Source organism: Mauremys reevesii, linkage group 15 (assembly GCF_016161935.1).
Source record: "Mauremys reevesii isolate NIE-2019 linkage group 15, ASM1616193v1, whole genome shotgun sequence".
Lineage (NCBI taxonomy): Eukaryota > Metazoa > Chordata > Testudines > Geoemydidae > Mauremys > Mauremys reevesii.
Window position 1 is genome coordinate 8090769 of NC_052637.1, and position 17293 is coordinate 8108061.

A 17293-nucleotide genomic window follows, 5' to 3' on the forward strand; every position below is an offset into this window, starting at 1 on the left:
AAATAATACAATAAAATGAATACAGTATAAAATAGTAGACAGGTACTCACCAATCCAGTCGTAGTATTGCACGGCAGAGTGGTTGGTTTCTTGAAGCACTTAGGTGTATATAGAGAGTTTTCTATACAGTAGGTTATCTTATGACACTGCATGTCGCTATGGGCAACGCATGGTGTACACCCAGATCACTAAAAATACACTAAAGCTACACTGAACATAATTTAGTCTTTCTTTCATGATTCAGAAGGCACTTCAGGATCTTGCAGTGCCTCTGGGTCAGCATTATCAATACCAATTATTGTGCAGTAGATATAGAAGGTGTAAGATTGGGCTGAATCTATACTGACCCTATAACACACCCTGTCAGCTGCTTTTCTGAATAAATCCCTGATATCACCTTGCTTACTTGTCTTCTGCCTCTTTTGCATAAACGCAGAGTGCAGAATGTGCAATTTCATGACCTCCTGGGCAGTATACTAGTCCCGCTTTCTAGATTGAAGATTTGTATTGGGAGATACCAGAAATGCTGGTTAATAGAGCTTTCCGGTTCATAAAGTGCCAGATAACACAGCTTTTACTGTACTATTAACATGAATAATATGAATAATCTTTCTCACGTATCCTGCCTTGAACCCAGTAGACATGGCAGGGAAAAGAAAGCACCACCCCAGTTTATAAAAGAGTGTTTATTTCTGTCGTTTTTACCCAGCGCAACAGACAAGAGCTTCTTTTGCGATACACTAAATCATACTTCAACCCCTGCCCCCGTCTCATTCTTTGCAGAAACGTACAGCCCTCTGGGATCATAGAGAACAGGGACCAATAGGCCAGTCAAAGTCATTCTCGCATCTAGACGGATCGCTCCAGTCTCGAGGTTGCTTTGGCAGGCCAGAAATGCACTTCAGAGGGGGGCTGACAGAGCAGGACAGCTGTCCCTCCCTGCGCCTCAGGGACACAGCTGGAGCAGCATGTCCTCCCCACAGAGACGGAACCAAGGGCGGACTCTCTCCCCGCCGAAGGAGGCCGGCGGGAAAGTGAAGATGGGTTTCTGGTTGTCCGCGTCAAAAAAAGACACCCGCCCCACTTCATAGTCCAGCAAAAGCCCGATCCTCCTGGGGTCCCAGCTCAGATAGAGGGTGGTCAGAGGGGAGGTATGAGCCCAGTATTCACCCACGCTCTGGGACAAAATCCAGATCCCCCCCTCAGGGTTATGGCTGCTCTCTTCCTTCCACCTCACAGACTCTCTGGCCACCCCCAAGGCCCAGCATCCCCCATTCCCCACCTCCACCTCCCAGTAGTGTCTCCCCGAGGTGAATCCCTCACAGCCCAGCACATAGGGCTGAGTGTCAAATCTCTTGGGATTGTCAGGCACTTTCCGCTGCGTGTCTCCCCATCTCACGCTTTTCCGATCCTCAGACACCGTGAGTTCGGGGTGAGCCGTGTCTGGATCCAGAGTCACATTCACTGGGGGGAGAGAGAATCAGAGGGTTGGAAGCAGAGCTCAGTTTTGGGGGATGCTGGGACCATTTCTCATATGCCCCAGCAGCCCCATCTTCGCTGGGACACTCCCTGATTTCCTGCCTCGTTGTCCTGGGTCCCAGGCAGCTGCCTCTGTGCTGGTGTTGAGCCGGGATTTCACTGAAGCCCCCTCCTGCCAGAATCTAGAAGGGTGCTGTTATGGCTGCCCCTCTGCCTTCTCCCCCACTCCCATCATCAGGGACAGAGCAGGGGAGGATGCCCGGATGTAGGCATCAGCTTTAGTTGCAGTTTGGGAACCCACTTCACCCCCCGTGCAAGGAAAGAGAAGGGGGCAGCACACGGACAAGAAATCTGGCAGTGGGAGGAGTCTTGGCACCAGCTGGAGAGACCCCTCCCCACCCAGCCATGGGGAGAGGGGACAACCCCCACCACATCTGGACAATCCCGGTGACATGCCCGGCTCCCGACACAGCAGCGCCCTCTGCTTACAGGGCTCTGCAAGAGTCACTCCAACCGCCTCTGCCTTAGTTTTAATAGGGGAGCTGCTATTTCTCTTCATTCATAACTATTTCTTAAACCCTCCATCCCTCCCCAATCCCCCAGACAATGCAAACAGATCTTCTGCCACCACATACACATATTCCGCAATATGGACAATATGAACCTGTTCCTAGAGCAATCTTGTCCCGTGGCCTTAGAGAGGCAGCACCTGGGGACACAGGCACCAACTTTATCATTTCCCAGGAAGTGCTCGACCCCTGCTCCGCCCCAGGCCCCGCCCCCACTCCACTCCTTCCCCCAAGGCCCCACCCACTCCCGCAAGTGCCCCTATCCCTGCTCCTCCCCGCCCCCAGCGCCTCCTGCACACTGCTGAACAGCTGATCGTGGTGGGCGGGAGGCACTGGGGGAAGAGGGAGGAGCTGATTGGCAGGGCCCACCTGTAGGCGGGAGGCACTGGCGGGGAGGGGGAGGAACTGATCGGGTCGGGGGGGGAGCTGCTGGTGGGTGCTGCACAGCCCTGGAGCACCCATGGAGTCGGCACCTATGCCTGGGGAGATTCCCCCCTCACCCCTAAGAACAGGGCACTGAGGCCTCCGAGTCCGGGGAAAAGAGAGAGGGGGAGAACTGTGGTTTAATTATGGGAAAGATGCAGAGGTACCCAGAGAGAGAGGAAAAGCCCTTGGGTTGGTCACTCTGTTTGGGGTGAATTGCATCTAGAGAAAACTTCTACGAAAGCCAGACTGAAATTAAACAGAATCCAGAACACAACATGGGCCCTTGGCGTCAACAATAGAGTTTAAGTCCTCCAAAAACCTTTACATCCCTCAATAATTACCATAAGCAGGTTCTTGACCAAGGAATCACATTCATGTCATTCCTGCTAAGTTATAAGGATAATTCCCCAGAATCTTCACTTGATTCAGATATTGTACCAGCTGCCTGTCCTGTTTGGGTGTTTGGTTTTACCTTATCAGCTGATCAGGCAGAGCCCGCCCCCTCTCACATTCAGAGTTACAGCTCCATTTCCTGCCTCAGTACCTTTGGATTCCTTCAGCATCTTCCTGACACTGTTCCCCTGAGAGAATTCTTTGAGGAACAACTCCAGCTCAAGAGGAATCTCCACCTGCTGCTGGGACTTCCCCTTCTTGCACCTAGAGAGACAGACTGCAGTCAACCTGTGGAACTCTTTGCCAAAGGATGTTGTGAAGGCCAAGACTATAACAGGGTTCAAAAAAGAACTAGATAAATTCACTGCTTCTCTGAAACCTGTCATGGAGGATAGGTCCATCAATAGCTAGTAGCCAGGGATGGTGTCCCTAGCCTCTGTTTGCCAGAAGCTGGGAATGGATCACTTGATGATCACCTGTTCTGTTCATTCCCTCTGAAACACCTGGCATTGGCCACTGTCGGAAGACAGGATACTGGGTTAGATGAACCTTTGGTCTGACCCAATCTGGCCGTTCTTATGTTCTAATTCATTGTTTTATAACATATAATGTATCACATCACCTGTCAGTACGAATTTCGGATAGTGAAGACTGCTGGATTGAGGGGCCAGGTGACTGAAATGCTCTGTGGCTCCCAGCCTCAGAACACTGTCAGTCAAGGCACCAATTTCCCCTACAGGTCCAGTTAACATGCTTCAGTTGCGACGTGAAGAAAGACCAGCTCCAGGGAGTGGAAAGCAGTTATTTTCGGGTGAATAATCCAGCCTTTAGGATGATTAATCACAGGGCCTTAAATAATGGGCACCAAGCCCAGGATTTTGTTTAGCCGAGGAAGGCTGGGCTCTGAATTTTAATCCTCCCCCATGCATTTGGCTGGAACCCTTCCCAGCACGGTGAAGCCCGAGGGAGGAGTGAGAAGGCAGCACATACCTGCTCAAGGTGCTTCTGACACCCTGGATGGGACGGGGGAAGAGAGAGGGAGAAATAGAAAGAGAGAGAAGTTCAGTCCTACAGTGCTAATAATGAGAACTGACACTACATAAACCTCTGTACCTGGTTACACTTTTTCATAGATTCCTAGGTCTGAAGGGACCATCATGATCTTCTTGTCTGACCTCCTGCATGTTGCAGGCCACAGACCCTCGCCCACGCACTCCTGTAATAGACCCCTAACCTCTGGCTGAGGTACTGACATCCTCAAATCATGGTTTAAAGACTCCAAGTTACAGAGAATCCACCACTGACACTAGTTTAAACCTGCGAGTGACCCGTGCCCCATGCTGCAGAGGAAGGCGAACCCCCCGACCCCAAATCTGGTGATCAGTTAGACCCTGAGCATGTGGGTGAGACCCACCAGCCAGACACGGGAAAGAATTTGCTGTGGCAGCTCAGAGCCCTCCCCATCTTCTGTCCCATCACCAGCCTATGTTAAATAGCATAGGGCCAGAACCGATCCTCGAGGGACCCCACTAGAAACACACATATTCAGTGATGATTCCCTGTCTACAACTACACCGAGACCTGTCAGTTAGCCAGATTTAAGTCCGTGTCATGCGTACCAGGTTAATTTTATGTCGCTCTAGTTTTTTTAATCAAAAAGTGAAAATGAACAGTGTAACCTCAGGTGTATTTACCGCATCTTCATTAATTCTACCCCTCATTGTCTCTGTCCCTTTGAAGCACAAAGCAGTGAATGTAAACTAATAATGAATAAATGTGCTCTGGACCATGATTAAAGGGGGTAGGCCTTTAGCTACACTGCAATCCCAGTGCAGACCTCTTGACGGGTTAGCACAGCGGTTCTCAAACCCGAGGACCCCCATTTTGATTTAAAAATTTTCGTGGACCCCCAAGCCTCCCCACCCCTGCTCAGTCCCAGGCCCCAGCCTACTCCATCCCTTCCCCCAAGTCCCCACCCCACCCCTCCTCTTCCCGCCCCCCTCTCCCGAGCACTCCGCGTCCATCCTCGCCCTCCCTCCCAGCAGGAAGCGCTGGGAGGGAGGGGAGGAGCTGAGGGAAGGAGCAGGAGGAGTTGATCAGTGGGGCCGGTGGACTGGGGGTTTGTGGACCTCCGTTTGAGAAACACTGGGTTAGCACAACTGCCTTGAAGCACTGACCCAAGCCCCTTTCTTGGCCCACACAGAGCTGGAGAAAGAGGATGGCCTTGTGATGAAGGCACAGGAATGAGGTTCAAGAGACCCAGAGTCTGTTCTTGACATCGTCAGAGACTCTGGTACTGTGTCTTTAGGGAAATCACATAGTCTCTCTGGCCTCAGTTCCTCATCCATAAAATGGAGATGATAGAACGTACCTACTATAGACACTGGTGAGTAGAACTTCATTAATATTTGTGAGGTGCCCAGACATTGGACCAAAAGAGGTCTGATCACCAACTTCATAGAGTTTATTTATTTCAATTTGAAAGATTCATAATTATATGCCTCTCCTGCCACCCTGACAAATCACAGCACGAAAACGAACTACAATCAAGATCGATACAAAGCAATAGAAAACCCCATCTCCATTTCGCTGCAGAGATTGGAGTTCTCACCTGTGGGAATTCATTCGCTGCCTGCTGGCACTTCCGCTCCATCTCACTGATCTGCTCACTGAGATGGGAAATCTCCTCGGAGAGTTTGGTGACAGTTTCATTCTGTATCCTCACAATCGTCTTGTCCAACTCTTTTAGCCGGACCAGCAGGAGTCGCTCTTTTTCCTCCAGCATCTGGTGCAGTTGTTGAAATAGAGACACAATCTTCTGCCTCTCGGCTTGTGTCTGTTTCTGTAACAAACAGGGAAAAGGGAAGTTCAGGGACCCAGAGTGGATAAGAGTAATAATTAAAAAAACAAAACAAACCCAGATTTTATTTAATCTATTTGTTTTTTTAATTTAGTGCTGCTAGATCTTTCTTCCCATTTTGTCCAGTTAAATTGCTCAAGCGGAGGTTTGTTCAGTTTCCTAGTTGTAGAGCGAATTTCAGATTTTACAGAGATATTTTCTTGGAAGAGGTTTTATACGGAAAATGTTCATCTGGGCTCAAAAAGGCAAGTCCAGGGTCTTATTAGCGGGGACATGAGGACAGTCAAGTGACATTTGATAAAGCTGTGTGGGAGCAGAGGGGAGACTTTAGACATCAATACATCTAAAAATGCAGCACTTGAGATACTGAGAAATAAAAATGTTCTGCCCACTACTCTCCCCAGGGTTCCTAGAGCCTCACACTTGGCCCTGGTGGCTCTGACTGGTGCAGCCTCATATCTGACCTGATCCATCTGGCCCTGGATAAAAGGGGGTCTTCACGTCTGAGCCCCTTCCAGTAGCAGGAAGGGCAGGACTCACAATAACCTTGGCAGAGGCTTGGTGAGAGCGGGCAGGCGAAGGGGAGAAAAGTATTCGGAAGTTCTGAGGAAAACTCTGATCTTCCGACACCCAAACACAGAGCCAGCCATGTGCAGGGACCCTGGGACCCTGACTGAGACAGGTCCCAGCAGGGTGCATAAGGGGCATGTGATGGAGGAGAAAAATGGGCCTCTCTCTTATGTGTGGGACTGGCCGCACTTGCAGACCTGCCAGGACAGCTCCAGGCTGGTGGCCCTAGTGACAAGGGAAGAAGGAAGCAGGACCAGGGCCCTACGCCTGCACTGTCCAGTGCCCACGGCCCCTCTCCTGGGTCTGCCCCAGCCTCAATGCTGGGCAGGGAGTTACTGCCACAATCCAGCCCATGGAAAGGGACATACAAAGACACAGCTACAAAGACCCGACTTTTCTCCTCCTCCTCCCATAGCAGGGTCCACATTCTCACCAGGCCAGAGGCCCTATTTCCCCCCACACACACAGACGGCAGGGTCCCCCATTCTGGCCACCGTGCCAGGGGCCTTCCACCCCCCTCACAGAGCAGGGTCCTCAATTCACCCCACCATGCCAGGCCCCCTTTCCCCGCCCAGCAGAGTAAAAAATTCATCCCACCATACCAGGGGCCCTTTCCCCACCCAGCAGGGTCCCCAATTCACCCCGTCATCCCAGGGATTCTTTCCCCCCACCCCACCATGTGGGGTGGTGGTGATGTCTATGTCTCTCTCCTCCCTCTGGCTTCCCCTGCAGGCTAAGTACCCGCCCCACGTCTCCCCCCACCAGGGACTGCAATTATTCCTTTTATCAGAGGGGCAGCCCTGTTAGTCTGGATCTGTAAAAGGGACAGAGTTCTGTGGCAGCAGAACTCTTTGCCAATTATTCCTTTTGTAATTCAGGGTGCGAACACATTACCAGCTATTGGGAAGATGAGTGTGGCTATTGTTATACTGCAATGTGTTAACATGGGCCATCCACAGATGAGGGTGGCTTCCATTTTGCCCCCTCTTTGAATATCCCAGTTGTCGCCCAAATCTATAGGGCTCTGGCTGTTGAGGCCTAGAGCATCCTCTGAAATGTTGGCCTGGATCAGATGCAGTGTTCAGAAGTTACCACCTTACACACAGGCAGCCAAGCTCCACCAACAATTACCTCCCCCAGACACAGAGCCCCCCAAATCCATCTCCCTGCTTGCATAACAGGCACCTACCAGATGCTGCTGGCATCTCCCCTCTTCAGATTTTTTAAATCCCAGCAGCTTTTCCCTCTCTTCCTTCAGGGTCTGCAGGCGGGTCTGGATTTGTTCCTGAGCCAAGAAAAAGGGTTTGAGTGGGTTGAAGTTTTTTGGTGTGTGAGTTTTTCTTTGCTTTGGGGGGTTTTGTCTACACAAAGTCCTGTGTCTGAAGGACTATGTGACTCTTACTCTTTGTCCCCTGAAATAACAGTGCTATTAAAACAAATAAAAAGAGGCACGAACTCTCCAGCCCAGAGCTTCCTTACCTTGTAATCCAAGCCAGCCTCCTCTATGGGAACCACCGTGTGAGTTCTGTGAGCCTGGGACTCTCTGCAAACCACGCAGATGGGGGTTTGATCCTCTTCACAGAACAGTTTCAGAGCTTCCTGATGTTTCTCACAGCTTCCCAAGCCTTTGGCTGCCTGGAAACTCAGCCCTTTGGCTATTTCAATAACACTCGCCAGCTCCCTGTTGGGCCTGAAGTTTCTTTTCCGGGCAGTTTTTCTGCACTGGGGGCAGGAGAAGTTTCTAACCGATCCCGCCCAGCACTTAGTAATGCAGGCTCGGCAGAAATTGTGTCCGCATTGTATCGACACCGGGTCCTGAAAGTAATCCAGACAGATGGAGCAAGCCAGTTCCCTTTGAAGGGTCTCCACCCCAGACTTCTCTGTGGCCATGGCCAGGGCTCCCTGCACCCCACGTGCAGCCAGCCAGCACCTTGCAAATGCAGCAGCAGCGATTTGAAATTTTCACGTGTTCAGTGTCTGTTACAGGAAAGGGGCGTTTCCGTGCCTTGCTGGGCTGCAACATGAGCCCTGGTTGAACAGAGCCCTTCCCCCGTCCAGGGGGCTGGGCAGAAAAGTGCGCGCGTTACTCTCTGTGCAGGGAATAACACACGATGCCCAGGGGTGGCGCTCAGTTACGCGCAGGGGAGAGAATAAATACGTGCCTGGCGTTTGAGATGGGGGGTTTACATGTCCTATGTCCCATCCTCACCTGCCAGCCCCTTGCCACCTGGGGTCCGGGCTGCAGGCCCCACTCAGCCGGCTGCTGGCCTAGGTGAATGGAACCCCAGGGGAGCACGGGGAGGGCCACCCGCAACGTAAGATCAGCAATTTAATTTAATTTAATTTAAAATGAAGCTTCTTAAACATTTTGAAAACCTTGTTTACTTTACATACGACAATAGTTTAGTTTATATAATATATAGACTTATAGAAACCTTCTAAAAAACGTTAAAATATATTACCGGCACGCGAAACTTTAAATGAAAGTGAATAAATGAAGACTCGGCACAGCACTTCTGAAAGGTTGCCGACCCGTTTTATACCCTCCGTCCCATGTGCTGGGAACACAAGTCCAGGCATGTCTGGGGGCATTGCTGAGTCTCCAGGCGAAGTTGAACAATTCCCCTGGTGTGGCCTCATGCAGGTGAGTCATTGAATTGTAGCTCCCTCGCTGGGCAATGGTTGTTGATGGGTTGTTTGAAACCCCGCCTGGGTGTTCGTCACTTTCCTTGCTGTTGCCTCTGGGGAGCTAATATCTGGCTGATTTCCCAACTTACCGCATGTTTCAGTGACCACCATACAACACAATTCTCATAACTTCATCTGCATTAATGATACACATATATGGATAGAGAAATGACTTTCAGCAGATCATAACCTTTCTCCTGATACATATAAAGCATGTCTTGTAAGGTAAGATCTCAGTTATATGAAAATGAGGAATATGGGGGTTACAGTACACTCCCCCAAGGTATAAAATGTTAGTTACTTTTAGTAAAAGTCAGGGACAGGCAGGGCTGGTGCAACCATTTAGGCGACCGGGCACTGGGATTTGGGGGGCGCCATTTTATTTGGCAGTGACCGCGGCGGCTGGATCTTCGGCCGCCCCGGTTGCCGCCAGCATTTAGGCGGAGGGAGCCGGGGCAGGGGAGCACGGGGAGGGCCACCCGCAGCAAGTAAGGGGGGTGGGCGGCACACAGGGGAACTCCCCGCCCCAGCTCATCCCTGCCCCGCCTCCTCCCCGAGCACGCCATGGCTGCTTCACTTCTCCCGCCTCCCAGGCTTGCGGCGCCAATCAGCTTAGGCGCCGCAAGCCTGGGAGGCGGGAGAAGTGAAGCAGCCACGGCATGCTAGGGGTGCTTGTGCGCGGAGCAGGGGTGAGCTGGGGTGTGGAGGGGGGTGCCTCAGGGTGGAGGGTGGGGAGCTGCTGTGGGCGGGGAGGACGCCTCAGGGCATGGGCATGGGGGGGCAAGGTGAAAGTTTCGCCTAGGGCGCGAAACATCCTTGCACCGGCCCTGGGGACAGGTCACAGGTGTCCGTGTATTTCTGTTTATTGCCCGTGACTTTTACTAAAAAGAAACGTGACAGAATCTTAACTTCTGTTATCACTGCCTGCTGTGTGCTCCATAATTTCTGTGGAGCAAAGGGAGTGGGGTGGGGGCATGGCGGCGGATCAACTGTCTGCTAATTTTGAGCAGCCAGCTACCAGGGCTATCAGGAGCTCAGTGGGGAGCAATGCAGCTCCAGGTGGCTTTGAAAATCCATTTGATTAATGACTCACGGTAATGGGTGTTGCTTTTCTGCATTGTGCCTGCCAATAGTCTGAACCTTGCTTTGACGGCTGCATGTGTAGTAATGTAACCTTGGAAATACACCTCTTACTTTGCTCTGAAAATGACTCCTAGCCCCCACCTGCTGCAACCACTAGAGCCCCCTCCCTTGCTACAGCTGGGGAGACCACCCCACACTCCACTCAGACCCTGACCCCTCCAAAGGCACTGCCAGTGACGTGGGAAACGATGCCCGGGGAATGGGCTGAGACCCTACAATACATACCTCACAGGGGCCACTCCAGTGGCTGCTGTGGGTGTGGGGAGTGTGGGCTAATGCTTAGAGCAAGAAGGGGATAGGAGCCAGGACTCCCGGGTTCTATCTGCAGGTCTGGCTCTGTGTGACCTCGTTCACCCGCCTTGAGTGCCTCAGTTTCCCTCCCCCTTCACTTCGAAGTCATAAAGATGGTTTCGTTTTCAAGAAATGGACTTTTATTTCACACAGAAACAGAAATACGTGCCACGGAGGTAAAACCTGGAAACCCCAGGGGAATATACAACTGGGAGGGGGAATGCACATTCACCTTCTGTTTAAAAGCGCAGGGGCCCGGCCTGTCACACGTCAGTGAACGGGCGGCTGGGATTCCACGCACCCTCCCCGGGGACTGAGCAGAAGGGATACTGCATCGGGTCCCTCCGCCAAGTGGAATGTGTGCGAGGGGGGGAGGGGAAATAGGGCGATGTTAGAGTGTTGTTCTGGAGGAGCCGCAGAGGGAGTTGAGACTTAAAGTATCGCTCCTGAAGGTCAAGCAGACGCCTCAAAATGTCTGTTTGTTCCTTCAGAATCCCCAGCACCTCCTGCTGCATGTGACGCTCAGTCTCCTTGGTTTGCGCCCGGCTCATAACGTCCATTGTTTCCGAGACGGCGGTCCTCGGCTCGGTGTGCGCCCTCCCAGAGGCGTTCATTGTCTCATGCGGCACATCATCGCGTGTTCTCTTTGGCCTTCGTCTTATCTGGAAGAGCCCCGCCGACGGCGTGGAGGGAGAGCCCCAGGCCGCGCTCCTGGCTGTAAAAGCACAAAGGAACCATTGTCAGCGCAGAGCCAGGGTCCAGGGCAGACTTCCTGCATAAAAATCACTCCCTTGAATCCCCGCAAATGTACAGCAGAACATTTGCATTTCTGCAAGGTGTTCATTGGACCGGTTTGCTGTCTTAGCCATGAGGAGTACGGCCCGGGGACAGGGACGTTGGGGCTTCTGCAGAAGTGGGGGTGGGGGAACACAGACCCCTGCCACCCAAATTACAGCCATGTTCAACAGTGGGTGGCCATGCCCCCCCCGCCCCGATTCCGGCACCCCTTCTCCATTGTGCCCCTGGGTTCTGGTGCCCCTGTCCGGTGACGGGGGTAGGGGCAAGCTATCACAAGGCAGCAGGGGGTGGGGGGAAGAGGAGGGAGAGAAGGGAAACAGGCACTAGTGTTTGCGGTTTGAGCAATTGAAATGACTACTAGCACCATCTCCCACAGGTGACTCTAGCTGATACCACCCTCCTGAGGGTAACAGAGGCGGAAAGGGGACAGTTGCTGCATGCGTTCAGGTACGGACCGGGTCCGTACGCTGCTATCCTGTGTACTGAGATGACGCCTGTCGAATCAATACTGGAGCAGCGCAGGAAAGTGTCCTACCATGGTGGAAGAAATAAGGCAGCCCTCCCCAGAAACCTTCAACGGATTGCAGACTACCTCCAGGAAAGTTTCCTGAAGATCTCTGTGGAGGATTCCTGGGACATCCCTGTGTACATAAACAATCTCTTTCGCAGGGCACCCTCTGCCTAGCTGGTCCGGGCACTGAGAAGCAGAGAGCCATTCTACCTCCACCGATTATTTCAGTAAAAAATAGCAAAGAAGAACATGTGTCCCCACAATATTAATGCTAAGTGCGTACTCACCAGAGGTACCCTCCCCAGCATCACGGTCAGCCATGCTGCAGTGCTGCAACTGGCTGGACTGCTCCGGGGTTACAAACAGCTCCTGTCTCCCCGGGACAACGGATCCCCCGCTCGCCTGTCTCCCATTCGTCTCCTCCTCTTCCTCATCCAGCAGCTCCAACTCACCACTGCCCTGGGACTCTGACTCCTCCGAAGACTCCTTCTTGGGGGTGGGGTCATTGCAGAGGATAGCATGCAGCTCTTTGTAAAACGGGCACGTCTGCAGTGCTGCACCAGAGTGACCGTTCGCCTCCCTTGCCTTCTGGTACGCGAGCCGCAGCTCCTTTGCTTTCACGCGACACTGCAGCAGGTCCCTCTGGTAGCCCTTCTCCACCATGCCCTGAGAGATCTTCTCATAGACCTCTGCATTTCTACGGCTGGACTGGAGCTGGGCCTGCACAGCCTCCTCTCCCCACAGGCCAAGGAGATCCAACATCTCCTGCCTACTCCAGGCAGGAGAGCGTTTGGCGCGTGGACCCCGCATGCTCAGCTGGGCGGGCGAGCTCTCCACGCTAAACAAACAAGACATGGGAAATTCCTTTAACAGGGGAGGGGTACCTGTGTACCCGGCTGCAGGGCAGCGGAGTTAAGAACGCTGACCGGAGCGGTCACCGCGGAGCATTGTGGGACAACTCCCAGAGGCCACTTAAGCCGCCGTAAGCAATCCCTGCATCGACTTCATTAAGCGCTATGCGTCTCGCGGAGGCAGGGTAATAAAGTCGACGTAGCGGGCGAGTTACGTTGGCAGGAGGGACCTGGTAGTGCAGACGTGTACACAGTTAGGGCGACATAAACTGCCTTACGTCAACCTAACTCTGTAGTGTAGGCCAGGCCACAGGCAGGAAGCTCAAGCCTGAAGCCGAGCCCAGCAGACTGTCTGAGGAGTGTGTGATGGGGCTGGGAAGGGCTCAGGGAGCCTCTCTGATAGTCAGAGACTGACCATAATGCAGCCTTGGCCATGATCCCACTTCCTCATCGCTCTGGCCACCTCAGGGCTGGATTCACCTTGTGTGGGCCTGGCTCCAAACATATTTGTGGGCCGCCCTGGAGGCAATGGAGCATGGCACAGGGAGGTCAGTCCCCAGCGTGAGGGGCTAGCCAGGGGCAACGGGGCATGACATGGCAGGGGCGGCCCCTGCTCCGCCCAGCCCAGCGCAAGGGCCCTATTTACAAACTGGCAGGTGCCAGAGGCACACTGACCCGCAAGGCCCTGTGCTTCCAGCGTGCCCCTTTCCCTCAGGGGTGGGCCCATGCCGGGCCCATAGCACCCCCCTCCAAATACCCCCGCCAACTCCCTATGCCAAGAGCCCCCCTGGATCTGCTTTGCCCAGCACCCCCCCCCCCGAGGTCCCCATCACAAATGCACAGCACCCTGCACAATACCACCCCTGCCCAGCGCCCCCCCTTCCCACAGCCGCCCAGCACCCCACCCAGAACCCCCACTCCCTACTGCCTCAACACACACAGATCTTCAGACCCCCCCCCAGATTCCCCACAGACCCACTCCCCCATGCCCTGCCTCCCGGCGCACTCACCGGCCCAGCTGGGAGGCGACTGTGTCTAGCCGGGCTGAGCTGGCAGCACAGCCAGATCGCTTAGGCTCCTCCGGCCGGGCTCCCTCAGGACCCACTTGCCTGGAGGGGCCCAGCCAAGCCCCACGCACGGTCATCCCCCCACAACTGTCCAAGACTGGCCAGGCTTCTGCACCAGTCCCAGGCGGCTCAGCTCCAGGGAGACAGGTGGGGCCCCACAGGTGGTGGGAAGCAGACTGCCCGGAGCCGGAGGTGCACTGCCGTCAGGCCAGGGGGCTCAGAGGAGCTGGCGGGCAGGGCCAGGGGGTGGAGAGGAGCCCTGAGCCGGCCGAGAAGAGCAAGTGATGGGGGGGGGGGGGAGCCAGCAGGCTGGCAGGGTCTCGGGGCGCAGTGCAAGCAGAGCAGGCCGGGGCACCTTCTGAGCTTGGGCCCGGCTCCATGGTGCCACTGGAAATGCGGGACTGGCCACCTGCTGCTGGATTCGATCAGCGTCTGCCCTGCCCCAGGGCTGGGGCTGAGGAATCTGCCCCAGCCCCAGAGCCAGGCAAGGAGCCTCAGTCCCACTCCAACCCACACAGGGGAACAGAGACAGACACGCAGGATCCCCAACCAGCAGCACACGGCCCCAGAGAGATGCACAAACCTCCCACACTGACATTCATCCCCACGGCCTTGCTCGGTAACAACACTGGGCACCTACCAGGTACTCTGGGCTTCTCCTTTCTCTGGTCAGTTTCAATCCCAGGAGCTTTTCTCTCTCTTCCTTCAGAGCCTGCAGTCAGGTCTGGAATTGTTCCTGGGCACAGGGACATGGGAGGTGCGGGGGGGATGGTGGTGCAGGAGAGGGTGTTAATTGTTTTTCTTTTGGAGCATGAGGATCAGTGATTCCCCCCCTCCCCTCCCGCCAACAATAGCGCTGCTGCATGGATTTAGCTTTCCAGTTTATTTAACCCAGCAGCAGGCCGGGAGAGCACCCGCATGGCAACTCACATGCCAGACCATGGATGGTGCAGGAACTGGGGGAGAACCGCAGGTCACAGAGGAGACCTAGTTCATTTTAGGATTGCAAGCCGGGTCCAGGCCTCCAATGTACAAACCCTAGTGCCTCCGTATGTAGCCCTGGTCTCTCAGCGTGCTTGGTAGAGATCTCTTTCCTACAACTCTGCTCCCACATTGCTGATTGCTAGTAAAACAGAGGGAGGCAGGTTTGCTCCAAAAATTCATCATCAATTATTCCTAAGGTTGAGGCCAAGATCAGTAACTTAACCTAATGATCCTGATAAGATCATTGTAATTAACAAATAACAACCGATAATGTGGCAGAAAATATGGAGTCCAGTGAAAGGAACCCCAACATCCAAACATCTGGAAATTCACAAGTAAGGTGCCAGACTCCATGAAGTCTGTCTGAACTGCTGAGGTTTGGCCTCTGAAATCTAGGTTTGGAAAAAAGCCACCGGTACAAATATTGTTGGTGGGCAAATATTTCCTACCTTGTCCTCCCGGGCAGACTCCTCTGTGAGATCCTGGCTCAGAGCCTTGGCTCTATCGCACACCACACAGATGGGGGTTTGGTCCACTTCACAGAAGAGATTCAGGGCCTCCTGGTGTCTCTCACACACACACTCGTCCTGAGCCTTTGGCTGCCTGGAAACTCAGCCCTCTGGCTAGTTCGATAACTCTCGCCAGTTCCCTGCTGGGCTGCAGGTTTCTCTGCTGGGCGGTTTCTCCGCACGGGGGGCAGGAAAAGTTTGTATTTAATTCCCCCCAGCACTGGCTGATGCAGGCCCGGCAGACGTTGTGCCCGCAGTGGACAGTCACCGGCTCTTGGAAACTCTCCAGGCAGATGGGACAAGAAGCTTCCTCCCGGAGCCTTTCTGCAGTGCAGGGCTCTCTGCAGGCAATGGATCCCGGCCGGAAAGGGGTAACAAAGTTAGTTTGAATTTTCAGCCGTCTGGCAGAGGAACACAGGCTGGAATTGGGTGTTTCCCTTCCTGGATCTTGTCTCATTGGCTGAGCCGCGTATGTGACTTGTCCCAGCCCCTGGGGGATCTGGTGAGAAATGTGATCCTGTGTGTGCTGGGGACAGCGTTAAACTCAGGTTAATAGGACATTTTCACTGGAAATAAAGTCAGACAGAGAGATTTTTGTTCCCTTAGGGGAAAACAGACTTTAAAGTGACTTTAAAGTCACTCTTTGAAAAAAATAAATACATTGAATTCAGTTATTTGACTCCCAAATCACCACATGAGAACAGCCATAGTGGTTCAGACAAAGTCCATTAAGCCCCGTGTCCTTCTGACAGTGGTAGGGTGACCATGTGTCTGGTTTTTTATTGGAACACCCGATCGAAAAGGGATCCTGGCAGCTCCAGTCAGCGGTGCTGACCAGGATGTTTACTGTCCGGCTGGCAGCGTCACACAGCAGGGCTGGCAAGGCTCCCTGCTAGCCTCCATGACGTGTGGCTCCTGGGAAGCAGCTGGAATGTCCTCACTCCGGCTCCTACGCATAGGGGCAGCCAGGGGGCTTCGCACGTTGCCCCCTGCCCCAAGCACCGCCCTCCCACACTTCGAGCCAGAGCCCCTTCCTGCCCCCCAAATCCCTCATCCCCAGCCCCACATCAGAGCCTGGCACTCCCAGCCAGAGCCCTTACCCCCCGCCTCCCAACCCCCTGCCCCAGCCCAGAGCCCCCTCATGCACCCTGAACCCCTCATTTCTGTCCCCACCCTGGAGCCCGCACCCCCAGCCGGACCCTGCACTCCAGCCCCCGGAGCCAGCCCGGTGAAAATGAGCAAGTGAGTGAAGGTGGGGAGAGCTAGTGACCGGGGATGGGGGATGGAGTGAGGGGGGTGCGAGGCCCCAGAGAAGGGGCGGGGCATGGGCAGGGTCTTGGAGGAGTGGCAGGGCAGGGGTTGGGCAAGGGTGTTCAGTTTTGTGCTAGTAGAAAGTTGGCAACCCTAGACAGTGGCCGATGCCAGGTGCCTCAGAGGGAATGAACAGAACAGGTGATCATCACGTCACATGAGCCATCCCCTGTCGCTCATTCCCAGCTTCCAGCAAACCTGGCTGAGTGGGAGCCATTTAATCAGCACGGAGGCAGGAATCTCCTGGTTTCCATACAGGGCGCAGCAGGAGGCATGGGGCAGGATGGTCCGGGAGATCAGAGGCTGCTAGGAGTGAGCAGGCTCCAGCAGAGGGGCTGGGAGTACAGGTATGTCTGCACCACACTGTGGCCTGGCTGCGGCTGGCCTGGCTTAGCTGACGCGGGTTTGCAGGGCTTTAAAATACCAGTGTGGACATTGGGGCTCCCCTGTGGCTCCCCACAGCTTCCTGCACAGTTCTTACCATGGCCCGGCTGTGGCTCCAAGGCCCTGCTTCAGGCACAAGATTCTGGCTGATGCATCTTTTCCAGTGGTCCACTAGACCCTTCCTTTCTGCTTTCAGGAAGAGTGGCTGGCAGAATATGGATCATATCATACATTCAGGGCTTTGGAGAGGAGCCCAGAGCTGGAGCGCGGAGCAGCTCCGGAGCAGTGGAGCTGCAGGTTTTTGCCTGGAGCTGGAGCGGAGCCGGAGCACAGCTCCAAAGCCCTGGATACATTAATACATTTAATACATGCTACGTTATTCACATTATTTTATTTGTTATTCTAAATTATACAAAATACAAACATAACATCCTCCTACTACACGCTGCAGTGGCACAG

General features: G+C 53.9%; 2 protein-coding genes across 4 annotated transcripts; both read right to left on the minus strand.

Moving 5' to 3' along the window:
- Window positions 1-700: 700 nt before the first annotated feature.
- On the minus strand, window positions 701-8287 carry LOC120383950 (E3 ubiquitin-protein ligase TRIM39-like). The gene is made up of 6 exons (XM_039502276.1): window positions 7777-8287; window positions 7487-7582; window positions 5479-5709; window positions 3858-3880; window positions 3019-3131; window positions 701-1464 (listed from the first exon to the last, which is right to left on the minus strand). The coding sequence occupies exons 1-6, from the start codon at window positions 8185-8187 to the stop codon at window positions 947-949; spliced, it is 1392 nt and encodes a 463-aa protein (XP_039358210.1). The 5' UTR covers window positions 8188-8287; the 3' UTR covers window positions 701-946.
- Window positions 8288-10385: 2098 nt separating this feature from the next.
- LOC120383971 (myb/SANT-like DNA-binding domain-containing protein 1) lies at window positions 10386-17016 on the minus strand. Of its 3 annotated transcripts, none has more exons than XM_039502300.1 (5): window positions 16932-17016; window positions 15080-15665; window positions 14287-14382; window positions 12181-12566; window positions 10386-11134 (listed from the first exon to the last, which is right to left on the minus strand). In XM_039502300.1, the coding sequence occupies exons 4-5, from the start codon at window positions 12536-12538 to the stop codon at window positions 10683-10685; spliced, it is 810 nt and encodes a 269-aa protein (XP_039358234.1). In that variant the 5' UTR covers window positions 12539-12566; window positions 14287-14382; window positions 15080-15665; window positions 16932-17016; the 3' UTR covers window positions 10386-10682. The 3 variants fall into 3 exon arrangements, with proteins under 3 accessions (XP_039358234.1, XP_039358232.1, XP_039358233.1); XM_039502298.1 differs by having other exon boundaries at window positions 10387-11134; window positions 12016-12566; window positions 16932-17008; XM_039502299.1 differs by lacking the exons at window positions 15080-15665; window positions 16932-17016 and having other exon boundaries at window positions 10387-11134; window positions 12016-12566; window positions 14287-15069.
- Between the last annotated feature and the right edge of the window lie 277 nt (window positions 17017-17293).